Below are 17,591 nucleotides of genomic sequence, written 5' to 3' on the forward strand. Positions count from 1 at the left end.
TGCAAAGTAATGCACTTAGGAGCTAACAAGAATTTTTGCTATAAGCTGGGGACATATCAGTTGGAAGCAACAGAGGAGGAGAAAGACTTGGATGTATTGTTTGATCATAGGATGACTATGAGCTGCCAATGGGATGCAGCCATGAAAAAGGTGAATGCAATCCTAGTATGCATCAGGGGAGGTATTTCCAGTAGAGAGAGGAAAATGTTATTGCCATTATACGAGGCACTAGTGAGACCCCATCTGGAATACTGTGTGAAATTCTGGTCTCCCATGTTTAAGAAAGACGAATTCGAACTGGAACAGGTGCAGAGAAGGGCTTCTAGGATAAGAGGAATGGAAACCCTACTTATGAGAGGAGACTCAAGGAGCTTGACTTGTTTAGCCTAACCAAATGAAGGCTGAGGGGAGATGTGATTGCTGTCTCTAAGTATATCAGAGGGGTAAATGCCAGGGAGGGAGAGGAGTTATTAAAGTTAAGTGTTGCTGTTGACACAAGAACAAATGGATATAAACTGGCCATTAACAAGTTTAGGCTTGAAATTAGACCAAGATTTCTAACCATCATAAGAGTGAAATTCCGGAATAGCCTTCTAAGGGGAGCAGTGAGGGCAAAAAACCTCACTGGCTTCAGGATTGAGCTTGATAAATGTCTGGAGGAGATGGTATGATGAGAGTGCCTACAATGTCATGTGGACCATCTGCAACTGATAGTAGCCCCCAATAGCAAGCCAAGAGGAGCATTTGACACACACATTTTTTTTAATTAAAAAATTGTGTGGACTGCTCCTGTTAGCTTGGCTACTGGAAAGACATTCAGCATGCATAGCTAAACATCAGGGTTTTTTTGGTCAAAAGTGACTGTAAATTACTTACCCATCAGTAAAATAGATAACACCCCTTTGAAATAGGTAATTATACTGAGATGCTTTTTAAAAACTCAGGTTAAAGGTGGTCAGTACAAACAGTGTTAGCAATTATAACCTACAGATTTCATAAAAAGGATAGTAGAAAACACTGCTAGTTGTGAGAATTTTTAACATTTTGGCCACTTCTGATTAACTTTGTTTTATGCAGCCTTTCTCGTTTATTTCAGAAAAGATGTAATCAGTGCACAGAGCATGGTTGTTGAGCTCTTTCCACCAAATGCAGACCTGGATTCTGATACTGAACTGGATAGAGCTGTAATTCAGATCAGTGTAGACTTAGTGGATGACTACCCTGCATCTGACCCACGATGGGCTGAATCTGTACCAGAAGGTAAGGCTTAATATTATTTGTGGTTTTATATGTGGGAAGTTGTGCACAGTTTTCTGTTAAAAAGTAAATCATAAGGTAAGCCCTATGCTCCATGAAGTGGAGGCAGTTTTTGGGACTTATGGATTGCTTAGTATTCAACAACTTGCATTGATTGCACCACTTGGACATTTCTTTCCCTACGCTCACTCCTTCTTCCCAAACTAATCACCAACAACCTCCCCACAATTTTTGCTATGCGCTCTCAAGTGTACTTTCATGGAGGTAAAGAGGCTTTTGCCTTTGACCACTGTATTTCCGCCTAGCAACCTCTACTCTAAATAGCTCCTTTTCACTCCTTTTAGTGCTGATGTTTCTCTAGTAATGCTAAGAAGAGAGGATGGTAGCAGTTGCTGCAGGGGGGAGCTACATGCAAAGGCTAAGTGCCACTTTCTTACCTCCCCAACCCCTGCTGGAGGAATCTAGTGTAGGTGAAGCACTAAAGCAGGCCACCTTGTGATCAGACACTCCTTCCTGAGCAACTACCCATGAGAAGAGACCTTTCTTTATATCTCCCGGCAGCATTTACCCAGAGCTGAGCATGGACTTTGCTGGAAGTTTTATATGTAGCATGTATGGACAAGTGATGCTTTTTTTGCTGTCATTTCTACCTGGCAATCTATAAGAAATTATGAAATATCAAATACTAAATTTTTAAGGATTGATAACATATTGAAAAAAAGGCATTATCTGTATTAATTTCCTGCTAATGCAAAAACTGAAGTTGATTAATCTATAAATACTTGAAAATAAAAATAAAATCCTGATAAGCCTACTCATGATGGAGACTGCAGACGCAACTGTTCTTGTGAGTTTCACATCTTAGCAGTCTTCTGATAATAGAGTATGTAGAAGTTGTGAGAATTCTAAAGCAATAAAAAGGTACAGTGGAGCTCCACTGGGATGTCAAACACACAGATATACCCAAAGAAGCTTCCACTCCACTCACTTGTTCCTTAAAGTCTTTGCTACTTTGTGTCCCAAATATTACCAGGATCCTGGGATTCAAACCCTGAGGGAAAGGAGTGAGCTTGGGCCAACCATATTTAAAACAGCATTACATGGCTACATCTGGGGGTGAAGGAGAGGGAGCAATTTCCTTTTGCTTTGCTAAGCCCATATGTGCATGGAATGTACAATCTGTGCAGTGGTGGAGGTGCTTTAGGTCTTTTATAAACCCTTTAATCAGGATTCAGATAGTTATCTTCATTTTAATGTTGTCTGTCTTCTGTATTTATATATTTGTTTTATTTATATTACAGAAACTTAGTTTTAGGTTGTGTTTTCAGTCTTTTAATACCAAAACAAGGTGATCTGATTTAAAAAAAAAAAAAAAAAAAGTCCAGTCTTTGTGTATTGGTTTTTGTTAGTATCAGATATGTTCTTTTCAAGGGTTTGCTCTTATTCGTTTTTTTTTTTGTAATAATTAAAGACAGAAAAGCTGCAAAATGTAAGAGATCTTAAATTCCATCTTGCAATACCATGGACTTTATAAAAAGTGCTCTTAGCTAAAAATCTTGTCTTCTCACACACGCCTTTCAGAAGCAGCTGGTTTCAGCAATACATCCCTTATTCTCCTTCATCAGTTGGAGGATAAGACGAAAGCCCATTCCTTCTTCATTGACTTTCTTCATCAGGTACGGTCCTAAAATTCTGGTGGCATGAACACTTACATTTTTTATATTATATTAATCATTTTTTGCATATTGCTTAACATTTTTTTAATAAAAGGTTGGCTTATTTGAACGTCTGGGCAGTTTTCCAGTAAGAGGGATGCCAATGACAACTCGATTGTTGCTCTGTGAACATGCAGAAAAGTTATCAGCAGCCATTGTTCTCAAGAACCACCACTCCAGACTGCCAGACTTGGTGAACACTGCTATATTGATTGCTTTAAACAAAAGGGAATGTGATATTCCACAAAGTCTTACCCCTGCAGATGTTTTCTTTAGAGAGGTAAGACGAGGAAGTCTCCTTGATTAATTGGAACCATTTTCATGATGAATTGTTGTGTTGTAAAAACTGAAATACATTCATGTGTAATATAAGACTTTATTCTTCTAAAACAAATTTAACTTTCCGGAATTCTCCTGTTAAGACTTTATTGGTAGCATTTTCTCTCATTTTAAAACATGACTTTTTGCATGCATCTGCGACTAAAATATGAATCCTGACTGACATCCTATGGCTAGAGTAAAACTAATCTGATCTCCAACAAGTTCAGCTATAGGAAGGATGAAAAGACTGCCATGTTTTCCCTTCTCATCAGAGAATTGTATCCTAGGATTGCCATGTTACAGGAGAGCACTGAAGGACACTATTGCCTTCTAGCTAGGCCTCTTTCTCATAAAGCTTTCTCATGTCCTCATCTCTTCATTCCCTTCTTGGAATGAGTTGTAACCACTCAGTGCCTTTCACTATAATATATTGCTCTCTCTGATGCAGTATATCTAATCCAATTAATCAATTACATTTTTAAGGCAAACATTCCAGTTGTACTACATTCTGGTTGTGTCCAGTTTACATTGATTTCCTCTTTCATCTTAACAATGTGCAATAAAATGTTTAGATTTAGTTTTAGATGAATTATGTACAGAGTATTAATAGCTAGTGACTGACTGATTTCTCCCTAGGAGAAGTGAAAAGTGGTGTCAGCAGTGGAGAAAATAGGAATTGTGATACCTGATTGAAACAATTGTCTGTGTTGTCTATTATCCTTTTCCTGACAGTAGTCAGTACCACATGTTTCAGAGGAAGGCACAAGGAGCCCCATAATGGACAATGATGGAAAAACCTGCACATATGGGGAGTTTCTTCCTAACCCAGTTGTTTTGTGTCCAGAAGTGAGAGGGCCTATAACCCTTAAAAAAACCAAACCAAAACTCAGCTAAAATAACTGGATGTTTTCAATATCCATATAAATGTTAAATACTTTTTTGTATTCCGGTAGGCTGTTTAATCAAGGTCCTGTTAATATTTCTGTTTTCATAGATAGGAATCATTTGGCTCTCACACATCACCTGATAATGGGTAGGCTTGTGTTCAGTACAAATATTTTTGTATGTTTTACAGGTATCCCAGATAGATACGATCTTTGAATGCTTATTAGATCACGAGGAGCAAATCTTGAAGGATACACCAATTGAATCCATTGAATGGGCCCAGATAGTTGTCGATGTGAATAACATCATAAAGGTATCAAATTACATTGATTAAGGGAAACACTCAAGAAAAAAACCAAGACCAGAATTTAGCAAGTTGAGTCCAACCCTACTTTCTGAGTATTAGTAAGCAAGGAAAAGTTGTTGGGAATGCAGTATTGTTTTATAAAAACAGGAAAGAGAAATAAAGAAAACATAAGAATTATTTCTAAATATAAAATTATAGAAATGTAGGACTGTAAGGGACCTTGAGAAGTCATCAAGTCCAACCCACTGCTCTGAGGCAGGATCAAGTAAACGTAGACCACTGCTGATAAGTGTTTGTGCAACTTGTTTTAAAAACTTCCAATGATGGGGATTGCACAGACTCCCTTGGAAGCCTATTCCAGACCTTAACTACCCTTATACTTGGAAAGTTTTTGCTAACATCTAACCTAAATCTCCCTTGCTGCAGATTAAGCCCATTACTACTTAGCCTTCCTTAAATGGACCTGGAGAACAATTGATCAGTCATTTATAACAGCCCTTAACATAGTTGAAGACTATTATCTGGTGTCGTTTTCCCCCTCCCCAGTCTTTTCTCAAGATTAAACTTGCCCATTTTTAAAAATATTTCCTCATAGGTCAGGTTTTCTAAACCTTTTATCATTTTTTGTTGCTCTCCTCTGGGGCCTCTTAAATTTGTCCACATCTTCCCTGGAGAGGGGCGCCCAGAACTGGCCACAGTACTCCAGCTGAGGCCAGTGCTGAGCACCACGAAGGCTGGATAGAGCCGGACAGTTACCTTCCGTGTCATGTGGACAACATTCTGTTAATATACCTCAAATGATATTAGCCTTTTTTGCAACTGCATTACATTGTTATCTTATACTGAATTTGTGATCCGCTGTTAACCCCCAGATCCTTTTCAGCAGTGCTATCCTCCTTACCAGTTATTATCCATTTTGTAATTGTGCATTTGATTTTTCTTTCCTAAGTGAAGTAATTGTATGTCAGTTTTCCCACGTGATTAATAAGAAAAAGGACTTGCAATGTTGAAAACAAAATCAATAAAGAAGGCATATCTGGACAGGAAACTTCAAGAAATACTTTGACTTTGCAAATCTAATTTTACGTTTGTCCTTTATGTAGGCTACATAAATATCAAATGCCATGTGCAAGACTATCAAGGTACTAATAAACAATGTATAATGTAGGATTTTATTATATGGATATTACTAATAGAATCATGTAAACTTCTGGACCTGCTCAGTCTATAGTAGAAATTAATAAGCTGCAAGAGTTAAGAAAAAAAAACAAAACAAACCCCAGTGCCATATATGGAACCCTTTTTAACAAGGCTTTTACTTCAGCCAGCCCAAATATTGGAAGAGCAGAGTGGAAGGATAGGGTAAAAAGTACAGAAAACTGTAATTTGCATTTCTTGGCTGAACAAAAACCATGGAGTATGTATTAGTTGTTTAATAACAAATGAGTACTACTGATATTAAAATAAGTTAGATGGTTTCATGGTAGAGTTAGATGGTTTCATGTATAGTACAGGAATCATTTGTGGTTGTGGATTCAGTCACGGGAAATCCTTGACTACTGCTCAATAGAGTAACCTGGGTAGTTCTCATAGACAAGATGGCCAAATAAAAGAACTAGCCATTAATTAATATGAAAGTGCACAAAACAAGTTTTAAGAAGGATCCGTTAGGTGCCTCATCTTCCTTTCAGTATCCAAGCACAGTGTTAAAAGGAAATACGTAGGGAAATTCACAAACAGGGAAAAATAAAACTCACCAGTTGCCTGTCTCACTCCTTATGCATTCTGTAGTAGTTTATACAAATACAGTAGTATTTCTCTCAACAAGAGGGACAAAACACTTACTGAATATGACCTTGTTAGTGGCAGTATCACAAAAAAGGGAAAATATCCGAAACAGCTTAATCCACGTTTAATCCATCCCGCAATGCCAACACAAGGCATACTCAGTCTGACTACTTTACATAAAGTTAATGTCCATCATCTGTTTAACAATATGACTTTTTGTCTCCGCTTCTAGAAGTGTCATACTAGATAAAAGCTTTCTGAACTTTCTGGGCTGGCATGGATATATTCCAGAAATATAGGATCACATTCCAAGATATTGTCAGAACAGAGTAACACAACTGTAGCGAACCATATGTGATTTTGGCCTGTAGTGTTATCTTGAGATCCAGTTTCTCTCAGAATTCTGGCAGAAACCAAGTGCTTAGGTAGCTCAAGCCCCAGAAAATCAGAGGCACTGACCTCAATAATGTGTCAAATCACCCACTTTGGCCTTCTTTCTCCCTGCTAAGTCCCAGGAGTCTAATCTTGGATTTGTTCTCTTTGTTATGATGGGCCTGATGACCTGATTCAGTCTCAGTTCCCTTTTGTTCCACTACATCTGTCCCGCCCAATTACTAGAGCTCAAACATTTTTCCTGATTTATTTCACCCCAGTTTGTCCATTTGACAGAGCTTTGTGTAAAGGTGTACTTCTATATTGATCAGTTTCACTTCTTCCTGGTCTCATGAACAAGCACATGATATCAGGCACTCAAGCACTGTAGCGGAGGAGCTTATAATGCACATACTTCTCCAGGCATTTGAAGAGTCTGCTTAACAGTAAGAGCAACTCATGAATTGTTGCTGTTTCAGTACGTGGGCTTGGAAAGTCTCTCCTTTCCCAAACTCCTGCAGGGAGGCAGAAAGGAAAGTAATGAAAAGCATGGTCATGTTGGTTTAACCACCTCTTTACCTTACAATGGATCCAGAAGAAAGGTGGAAGGAGATGCACTTAGGCTCACGATCACCACCAGATCTTTTAATGGAGCTGAAGGAGGTTGGATGCCTCCACAGACGTAGAGGTGGCAAGATGAACCCCTTCACAGAGCTGGGAAGCACCGAAATTAGTGTAAAATAGCAATGGGGGGGGGGCCCTCCATTTGCTGGTGGAACCCTTAATAGTCTCTAGAAGCTAGCATGGAGGTGGGAGTCTTGTGGGGGATTGCCACCTTTACTTTGCATCCTTTTAGCAGGAAGGAGATGATGAAGTGATGGCCATGAACTGCAGCGGTGCACAGGAGCAGGAAGAAAGACCAGTAAAGACCAGGGGTATATAGTTGGCCACATCCTCTGAGCTCAGGAGGCAGCTGAAGTACTGGGGTGGGATTGAGGGTACATGGTGATTGTCCCTCTTGAACTACTTGTCATGGGAACCTTAAAAGTAGCAGGATGGCTAGCAGCCTGGGGGAGACTATTGATAGCAGATGTGCATGATAGAGAACTTACAGCTCCTGCGCCTGTACATTAATGCTCCTTGCTAGGCCTCTGCATACTCTTCTGTTTGTGAGTTGTATGCAGCAGTAGAGGGTGAAAAAAAATTAACATGGGAAAAACGTGATTGAAAGAGAAAATGTGGCAGGAGTGCTTAAGCAAGTATACTTCTCAAGTTTGTAAAATTGACCAGATTTTAAGGTGTCCATTTAATGTTGTACAGGATGTGCTACAAGCTGCCAGCCAGTATCGCCAGTCTAGAGCCTCTTTATATAAAACAGGAGAGCTCCCGGAAAGAGAACCTGAATATGTTCCATGGACAGGTGAGAATAGTGAAAATGTTAGGCAAATTAATATCGGTTTTAAAACATTAGCAAATACTGTTCATGTGTTTCAGAACATTTGACCGTATCCTCTGAAGTCTTTGCTTTAGCTCGAACTGTGAATATTAAACTGGACAGTGCTGTTATGCTCTCTTCTAAGCTTGTATGTAGATATGCATATGGATAGTAGAACCTAATGGTTTAAAGAAAAGGAGGACTTGTGGCACCTTAGAGACTAACCAATTTATTTGAGCATGAGCTTTCGTGAGCTACAGCTCACTTCATCAGATGCATACCGTGGAAGTCTGCTGCAGTTTCCACGGTATGCATCTGATGAAGTGAGCTGTAGCTCACGAAAGCTCATGCTCAAATAAATTGGTTAGTCTCTAAGGTGCCACAAGTCCTCCTTTTCTTTTTGCGAATACAGACTAACACGGCTGTTACTCTGAAACCTAATGGTTTAGTTTGTGGATGGGTGGTTGGTTTCTCCATTACTGATGATATTCCTTTAAGCTCGTTGCACTGGATACTGAGAATCTGGCTACAAAACAAAGGTGCCAGAAGTTGAGAGGCAGAACTAATCTTTGTTTTCAGGGTATCCTGATTCCAGCTGACAAGATCATGATTTTTTTGTCTAACTTTTAAAATGAAGCATATCTTACTCTGTTTAAAACAGGTGGATAGAGTTCAAGGTCCCCTGTCAAGAGTAAAAAGCTGACAGTTGCTCACTTTGCTTCTTTGTTGAGTATTTGTGCTTTGCTACTCAAGATGCAATGCTGTGAAAACTTGTCAGAACAAGTTTTGTAAAGTAAACGTTTTAACGTTTTTCTTCCAGCCTTTGTCCAAATGGACCCCTCTTACGGTATGCATATGCCTCATGTACCCAAAATCAAAATCTTCTGAACAGCAACGTTCGTTGGTGTTATGTCTATGTCCTGCATGTCATGGTGACCCCCATGTCTAAGGGCACATGTAGATCAGATTGGCTTTGATCACCTCTGTTCCCACTTGCCACCTGTGGCAGCAAGACCAGGGTAGATTTGATTTAAATCACTAGTCAGGACGACTCGATTTAATCATGGATTTCTACATAAAAGTTCATTCTTGTTAGTTGTTACAACCTTAATACATATTCTTCACAACTTGGAGATAGATGTAGGTTTCGTGTTTAGAAGGTACACAGTATACGTTTTTAAAGTGATATATTTTGAAAACTTTTCAAATTAGTTTTACAGCTATATCAGAAAATGAATGATTGTTTGGTTATTTCATTTACCAAAGGTAATTGAAGCAGATATTTATGAAGTTCACCTCCCAATGACTATCTCCAATTCAACAGGTTAATCATTAATATTTGGAGGATTTTCTTGCCATGCTGTATTAGGAGGAGAACATCACCAAATAGACATTTAAATTGTTTTATTTAACTAAAACAACAACGTTACGCATTCTGGATTTTTTTTCTTCAACAGCAAACATAATATTTTAACAAAACATATGAATTTTTGAATTTAAACATTCAAGTTTTTTTAAAATCAGGTTTGTTTTTGTTAATTGTTTTAAACTAAAATAGTTAAATAGTTTTTTTAAAAAAACACAAACTTTTAAAAAACAACTACCATTTTTTGCTGTTAACAAGCATGTTATCTCTGGAGACACAAATCCACAGTTTGAGAACTGCAAAACTAAGCATCTCTGATGTTATCTTCTAGACTGAGTATTGAGTCTCATTGGGTGGGTAGATTATTTAGGTTAATCTTTCTATAGAGAAGTCCCTGGAACCCCATAAGATTGGGTCCCTAATCCATGAACTATTGGAACTCATTTACAAAACATTACATGAATATATTGTCTCATACTATAGAATTAGAATTTATAATCCCTATTCCATGATGAGATATCTTTGAGCTATAATGTATCTTAATTAAAACTATCTTTAGATAGGTTTTTTCCCTCAAAAAGCATTTTATCAAAAAAATTGATTTAAAAAAAATTCAATTTTTTTTTAATCATTGATTTTTATCCACCCTGAGCAAGACTTATCTCTGTGGTGTCTGCTGCACTCTGCATCATAGTGCCTTTTCTTCTAAACTGATAATTAAGGTAGTTAGTCTAGTTAGTTTTTAAAGTGATATTGCTCTGTATGCAGATCCTTCTCCATCAGAACCACTTCTCTGCAGATACTTAGTTAAAATTCTACGTGTTGGAGCAGTCCACAAGATTCTGAAAATGCTTCTCAAACTCCAAAAAGGGATGCTCTTCCCAGGGATACCCATCGTTCAGCATTCCTTGGGGTATGGATACTCCCATTACCTGTATCAAGAAAAGGGCATCAACCCTTTCAGCTCCTCTCAACACTCCAAACCTATTTCAGCACTGGCTGCATGCTTGGTGCCAAAGCTCTGTCTCACTTATGTTATACCAATAAAATAAAAACCAGCAGGATCTTATTAAAGGGGAAAAGGCAAAATGCCACATTTATTGTGAATGCAGAAAGAATCATAGTAAGCAGTTACTTATAGCTATAACATTCCATTCAATTTCATATTTATTCACACATTCATTCATACACACACACAAGTTCTGCAAGGTTGTTATCATAGATACCAGCCTTAGAGTTGCTCATGCCAAGCCACTGGCCAGGTAGCCTGGACACGAGGAGGGAGCAGGGCCTTGTCAGATGCACATCTGACGCTCCTGGAAGTTGGTTTGCAGAATCAGACCCCAAAGTTCTCATTTTCTAGAGTCCATTTTTATAGGAATTTCTTCCTATGCCAGTCTATGGGAATTGCTTCATCATGCTGTTGCTGAATCAATCAGCAGATGGCACATTCCTGATGGCTCCGTGCTGCAAGATGTTATCTTATTCTTCGGCTCTCCCATCCTTGAGGCTGTTGGGTGGATTCCAGTCTGCCCTCTGGGGGTCGTCTGGTTGTTTCCACTTGATGCCTTCTTCAGCCAATTGACACTGGATTCTTAGGCTTGCACCTCCCTGATCATTCATTTATTATCCACACCAAGCAGCCATCATGTACATCCTTTATCTCTGTTTTAATCATAGTTGTTAAGAAAGCGAGATGAATACAACAAAAGGGCAAGGAGTCTCTGTGTGCAGTTTCTGTTGTTACAAAGTATCGCTTTGAGTCTCTCTCTGTGTGAGTAGTTGTTACAAAGTATTGCTTTGAGAACAGACTCTGCCTTAGGATGTACTAACACAATTAACAGCTTGCAAGTTTCACACAGAGAGGGTGAGAAACAGTAAAAATAAGAGACCAAAAACCAAGAGACCTTTTAATTAGTAATACCCTGGAATTTAAACTATAGGAAATCAAATTCATTTGTGATTTTAATACAAAACTTCTTTAATGTGATCCAATATAACACTTACACCACATCAAGGCAGGGCACATCTGAGCTGCTTTCTAAGGATGGCTCTACTAGCAGTCCTGTTTCCCAGAGAGAACAAAAAAACGAAACAAAGTCATGGGTTTCTGATTCTTGTTAAGTGACCCGAAAAGTCTAATCTCTTCAGACTGCCTAGTGTGAGCAGACTCTTTGCTCCACCCAGCTCCAAGCAAAATCAGGTCCACTCCCACACCAAAACTCATTACTGACAATGACTCCCTGTTGTCATCAAGACCCTTGGTACCAGACCCAACACTGATACAAAAATCTTCAGCAGTACCAGCAGATAGTTCAGCTACAGACCTTGAGACACCAGCACCAGCTTGGTTACCAGTGCTACCAGCACTGACCTTCCCAGTAACAAAAAGAATCAAGCCTTCAACACCAGTATTCTCTATCTCATTAGAGAGAGGTCATAACCATCTGTAGGACAAATATACTCTTCTTCCTCTTCTCCCACCCCTTCTTTCCCGATAGCATCAAGCAAAGACCTTTCTCCAGATGTTCAGATCTCCCTCCTCAACCTGTTCCTTGGCAAACTTCACCTTTGAGCCTCAACACCTACCCAGCTCTATCCATTTGGCTTACCACTTTATTGGGCATTCTGGCACTACTCTAGGAGCTACTCACACCCTTCCTGCAAATGACCTAGATCACCTTCTCCAGTTTCCCTTACTAGGCCAGTCAGCAAAGCAGGTCTCCAGAGGGAATGAGGGTTGGAGCAATGTGAGGAGGACGCAGACGAGTAGGAGGAAGATAAGATGAAAATACTCGCTTTAATGTGATGAATGTTGTTACTGTTTAAGTCCTATGCTATGGGAGAGGACATAACATTTATTCTCCTCCTCGTTCTTGCAACCTCTACTGCTCTGATTTCGAAGTCACTTGTTAGTTTGATTCTGTTCTCATGTATATTTGCTGCTTCTCCAGTAGAAGTGTTTACTTGGCACAGGTTAAAATCTCTGGAAGCCACTGAAGATTTGTTTGTCAGGGCACCCATTGATGCAGCTGAATTAGCATTGGCATGGATAGTAACTCTGGGAAATAATTTGCTGCTGAAGGCCTCTGTGTGTTGGAGTGTGCTACACTGATGCATGCAGAAACTTGTGACAAACAGTTTGGTAGACTAAAACTTGACAACCACTGTCCTGTAATAGTTAGAGCTGTTTGCAGTGCCTCATAACAGTTTCAGAATATTTTCTGATCTTTATACTTTTTAAAATTAAATTATTAAAATAAAACAGGTCCAAAAAATCCCAATATACACTTGTTTTCATTTTTTTTTCTGATTGAATTTTTTCCTATTGCTCACCAAATCTCTTGTAATCAGTTATAAATTTAGTATGTGTCAATGTCAGCATGTCAGTCTATATTTATGGTATGTAAATTGGTTGATTACTTAAAAGCAAAATTGCTTAGTTGTACTTGGTTTATATTGTATGAATGGCATAACAAGTTTGGGGCTCAGAGTTAACCTGTGGATAAAATGGGAAGGTTAGAATTAATGCTTCGTATTAATAATGTAAAAGAAAAATGGGAATATTTTAATATATTTTTTCTCCATATTTTCTGTTTCCCCGCTGGTATTTGAGTCACACCAGCAGCGGTGTACATAGCCATCACAGCTCTAAATAAGACATTTCCAGCCTCCAGGCCCTCTTCCGCTCAAACAGGTTCCTAGCTACGTCTCACAGAAGCTTATGCACCTCCTATTCCATCTGCTCTGGCCTTCCAGTACATTCCTGCTTTGCTGACAAGAACTGGAGCAAAAGATTCCCCATTCACTTTCCTTCTAGATCTGTGGAAGGACTCCCCCTGCTATTTGTTGACCTTTGGATAGTTCTCAAGAAGCGTTAGCCAGATCCAGTTGTATTCCCCCAGCTCTATGGAAATGTCCCAAGAAAAAGTTCCTTCCCTAGCTCATAAGTGCACACTACTTCCCTACTGCTTAGTTCTGTCTCAGGATCACAGGGAGGGGAGGAACACCACCTCTGCCACTGCTCTCTTACTTTCTTTTGCTCCTTTGGGATCTTGACATTGTGCATAATTTAAAAAAAAATTAATATAGAAATTCAGAAATTATATGATTTATACCAATGAAAAATAGTGAAAAAGCAGCAGCCAGCTGAACTAAGACATCAGCAGCTCCGTTTTTGTTATGTTCCCTTTAAACACTCTCTGGGGAATTGTGTACATGTGGGTTCCCAGAGTACTGTACCAGTGTGATAATGTCTCATGCTTGTCTGGTTCACGTGCAGGCACTGACAGAAGCACAAAGAAAACACTGAAAATGTGAAAGACACTACAATTTTTTAGATAATGTAATATGAGGTGCTATTTGTAACACTAGTATGTGTTTTAAAAAATGAGATAAAAAGGTAGTTTGTAAGTAGAGTGTCCCTTTAGTCTTGAAATTAAAAGAAAATTGCTAAGTCTGTATTTTGCATGTGGTGGTATATCTGTCTCTTTAATGCCTATAATTGTGCTCCCTTCATATTATCATACATAAAGTCACAAGCTAATTATAGAATCTAATGTTTTTTAATGTTCACTGTTTTTTGTCTTTCCAAGCATCTAATGGTGCAGCTGGCATACGAACAGCAATAGTACGTCAGCATGGAATTATTCTGAAGGTTGTTTATCCTCAAGTGGACAGTAACCTCCGTAGCATTGTGGCTGAACAGTTGGTGGCTCTGCTAGATTGCTTTCTAGATGGCTTTGTTTCTCAGCTTAAATCTGTGGACCGGCCTGCTGATCAAGATAGATACAATAATCTGGAAATGGAATATGTTCAGAAAAGATCGGAACTTTTGTCTCCTCTTCGTAAGTGCTGATCTCTTTTCTTTAGTCTAAGGATTAACCATTCATCTAGGAAACAATGCATGGAATGTTTGGATCCAAGCAAATACAGAAAGTTAAAAAAAAAAAAAAAGTTCCATATCAAGAGTAAAATGCCATTTCTGTGCAGCATATTAGTTGTTGGTTTGTTTGTACCATTTATGGGGAATTAGATGTAGAAATAGATTGAAGAAAATTGAATTCTTATTGTAATGATCCTAAATCAAACCTATGTAGCAGACAGAAGTCTCCTTCCTGAATTGTAAATTCAGTGCATTCTTTCCAATTATTTATTGCATAGCCTGATGCCAGGAACTTGATATGACTTGACAGTGTCGGATGAAAATAGCTTTAAAATATATTTCTAAGTAAGCCTACTTTGTTGCCACTAGCCATAAGTCTGTTTGAATATTTATCAAACATTTATCTAGCAGCATAAATATTGTAATTGTATAATGGTAATTGTGTATGATTTTAATAATCATAGCTTAACTTGTCATTGATGTAGCCAAAATATTTTGGGTTGAATAATGTCATCTTGGAAACAGTGCTCCCTTATAATAGGTAGCACAACATTTGGTAAGTTTATGAACCTGATGTTTTTTAAGGCTTAAAATGAATTAAATTAATAGAACAGTTGAATATTAAATCAATCAGCTTTTAAAATTATCATCAGGGAAGTCTTTGAAAATTCTGTTCTAAGTAAAGAAATTGCATGTGTTAGTATTTTTATACTAACATACATATATTCTGGTAGCGTGTAAATATGTACAAGCTCTGTAGCATTGTATTCAGTTTAAAGCTTTAATTTCCTTAGCAGCACAGTGATGGCCCTCATTTTTCTTGACTTTCATTGTATCAAAATAGAAGTGACCAATAACGTATTGTGTATATTAATCTAGTAGTCCTTATAATTGTTCTGTACATCGACAAAATGTCTTGTCTTGTTACTTTCTCACTTGTGGTGATGCCTGATTATGAACTGTAAATATTTATGACAGCAAAGAATTTCAAATGTGAAAATGGGAGTGGTGTGCTTACTTTCAGAGGTAGCTGGGTGCCTAACAGGCCTTTGTGGCTCTGAAAATCTCCCTAGATTTATTGTGCTACTTACTGTATATATGATACGTTTATGCATGTTTACATAAGCACGCATATCAGTTGTGGTTTGAAAGCTCAAATGAATGCATACTTGATATACAGCTATTTTTCTATTGCAGAGATTTTGAATTATTTTTATTATTGTGGTCCAAGACAACATGCATCCTCTTACAGACAAAGACGAGTGTGTTTGATTGACTTGTTTCTTTTTTGGCTTCCCTAGTTTCCCTAGGACAGTACCAGCTGGCAGCTGCTTTAGCAGAGAAGTACTGTGACTTCGATATCTTGGTACAAATGTGTGAGCAGACTGATAATCAGGCCAGACTACAACGTTATATGACACAGTTTGCAGATCAGGTAACTTTTTTTCTCACTCATTTAGACATTTGTTCTGCATTAAAACGGGATATAAATCATTGCCAACAAAATACTGATGGTAATTTTAGGCTTTCAAAATCCAGTTAATAGACCTTTGATATCTTAGGTTTTTATATTTAAAAAATTCTTTTCCTGTTCTTTTGATTCTCCATTCTGAGTGGTACAAAAGTAAAAGTAATCTTGCTGAACAAAAAGATTGTATCTAGAAATGGGATTTTAACTTGTTTAGTATGTGGTGTCCCTCTTCAGATATCCTGTTAGCTTCAGGATATGAATTTAAATAGGAGATTCATTAGTCAGTTTAGTTACTAACAATTTTTATCTCCTTTTTTCTATTTTTAGTCATTTTCTTTTGAGTCACTTTGGCAATACAGTAAAATGTTTTAAATTGTTTGACTCACCTGTACTACATAACATATGTTCAATCCTAATCTATTTCTAAGTCTTGCAAGTATATGCACAAGGTAAAGTTACTTGTTGTGTTCTGGAAGTCTTCTGTCTTTGCAAGTGTGTGAGAGACTTCCACAATCATGCATCTAATTTAAAGTCTTATAGTAAGGTGATTCTTTACAGTGGTCTTATATATCACACCGAAAAGATACAAACAAAAGAATCCTTTTGTTTTTATTATAACTGTTGAGTTAGAAATAATTTGGTCAAAATATAGTAAAACGCTGTGTGTGATAATCATAAGCAATGTGTACACAGTTTGTTGAAATTTGAGAATTAATAGATCACAGTCTTGAATGCATTTTATGGACAATGATTCTGCATGTGAGAATAATTCATAACAAGGGGCAAGTTCTCCACTCAGATCCCTATGGCAGACTTCCAAAGTAAAATTCTACTTTCCCTGCCTAATCAGTTTGCTTATTGATGGCAATGAACTTTCCAGAAGTAAAGAACAAAGATGTAATCTGTAACAACTAAAGTTCATACTAAGGATGTTCCTACTGAGACAAAAATATTGAGCTGCTTATAGCTTAAAATATGTAGAGATAATGGTGTAGATCCTCTTCCATAGACACTTATATTTTTGATCAAAACACTGGCTTTTTCAGTGGGATTTTGTTAAACACTTTTCCCTCTGGTTTTGTTGAGCAGGTAAATCCATGTTCTAACCACCTGTGGTCTGTATAGCATTTGGGTTGAAACTAAATTGGACACAAAAACTGACATCAGTTTTTAACATGTGTTCGTGCTCCTGTAATCTTTAGAATTTTTCAGATTTCCTGTTTCGTTGGTACTTAGAAAAAGGAAAGCGAGGAAAGCTGTTATCTCAGCCTATTGCTCAGCATGGACAACTGGCTAGTTTCTTGCAAGCTCATGAGCATCTCAGCTGGTTACATGAAATCAATAGTCAAGATTTGGAAAAGGTAGGATTTCAGTTAATTTTATATGAGAAGTGTTTGTTTTAAAACTAACAATTTGTTGAATACACATACAAGTGTAAGGGTGTACTAGTCACAACTCTTTGATGTCACTAACTAATATTTTGGATCAAGGAAGCTTTTATTAGAATAACACCCTTCACACCTTCAATTAAGGTAAAAGCGTTCACAATTAATATTTCCTAACACTGTCAATAAGTCTTCCAGCAAAACCAGGGAAACCCTAAGTTGACATTCTTGATATTTTAAAAGGTGGTAAATCTTTTTTTTAAATCACCTTTCCAACTTTTTTATACATTGTAAAGAAACAAAAAAAGTCACTAGTCCAATTTTTAAAATTATTTACAAGTTACCTTTAAATGATGAGCATGAGTAATGTGCATATAGGTTTTGAAACTGGCTTCTTCTATATT

At 37.7% G+C, this 17,591-nt stretch overlaps 1 protein-coding gene across 2 annotated transcripts in view; it reads left to right on the forward strand.

Moving 5' to 3' along the window:
• The window catches only part of NUP133 (nucleoporin 133), a 62,343-nt gene that overhangs the window by 27,563 nt on the left and 17,189 nt on the right, over window positions 1-17,591 (forward strand). For both annotated transcript variants that reach the window (XR_013345683.1, XM_077813395.1), the window contains exons 13-20: window positions 1,097-1,260; window positions 2,839-2,933; window positions 3,028-3,252; window positions 4,369-4,491; window positions 7,966-8,065; window positions 14,042-14,293; window positions 15,633-15,766; window positions 17,005-17,163. Coding sequence is in view for 1 of the 2 variants with exons in the window: in XM_077813395.1 (XP_077669521.1) it covers window positions 1,097-1,260; window positions 2,839-2,933; window positions 3,028-3,252; window positions 4,369-4,491; window positions 7,966-8,065; window positions 14,042-14,293; window positions 15,633-15,766; window positions 17,005-17,163 (1,252 nt within the window). In the remaining variant the exon portion in view is untranslated. The remainder of the gene's footprint in view (window positions 1-1,096; window positions 1,261-2,838; window positions 2,934-3,027; window positions 3,253-4,368; window positions 4,492-7,965; window positions 8,066-14,041; window positions 14,294-15,632; window positions 15,767-17,004; window positions 17,164-17,591) is intronic.

This window comes from Eretmochelys imbricata, chromosome 3, assembly GCF_965152235.1.
Source record: "Eretmochelys imbricata isolate rEreImb1 chromosome 3, rEreImb1.hap1, whole genome shotgun sequence".
Taxonomy (NCBI): domain Eukaryota; kingdom Metazoa; phylum Chordata; order Testudines; family Cheloniidae; genus Eretmochelys; species Eretmochelys imbricata.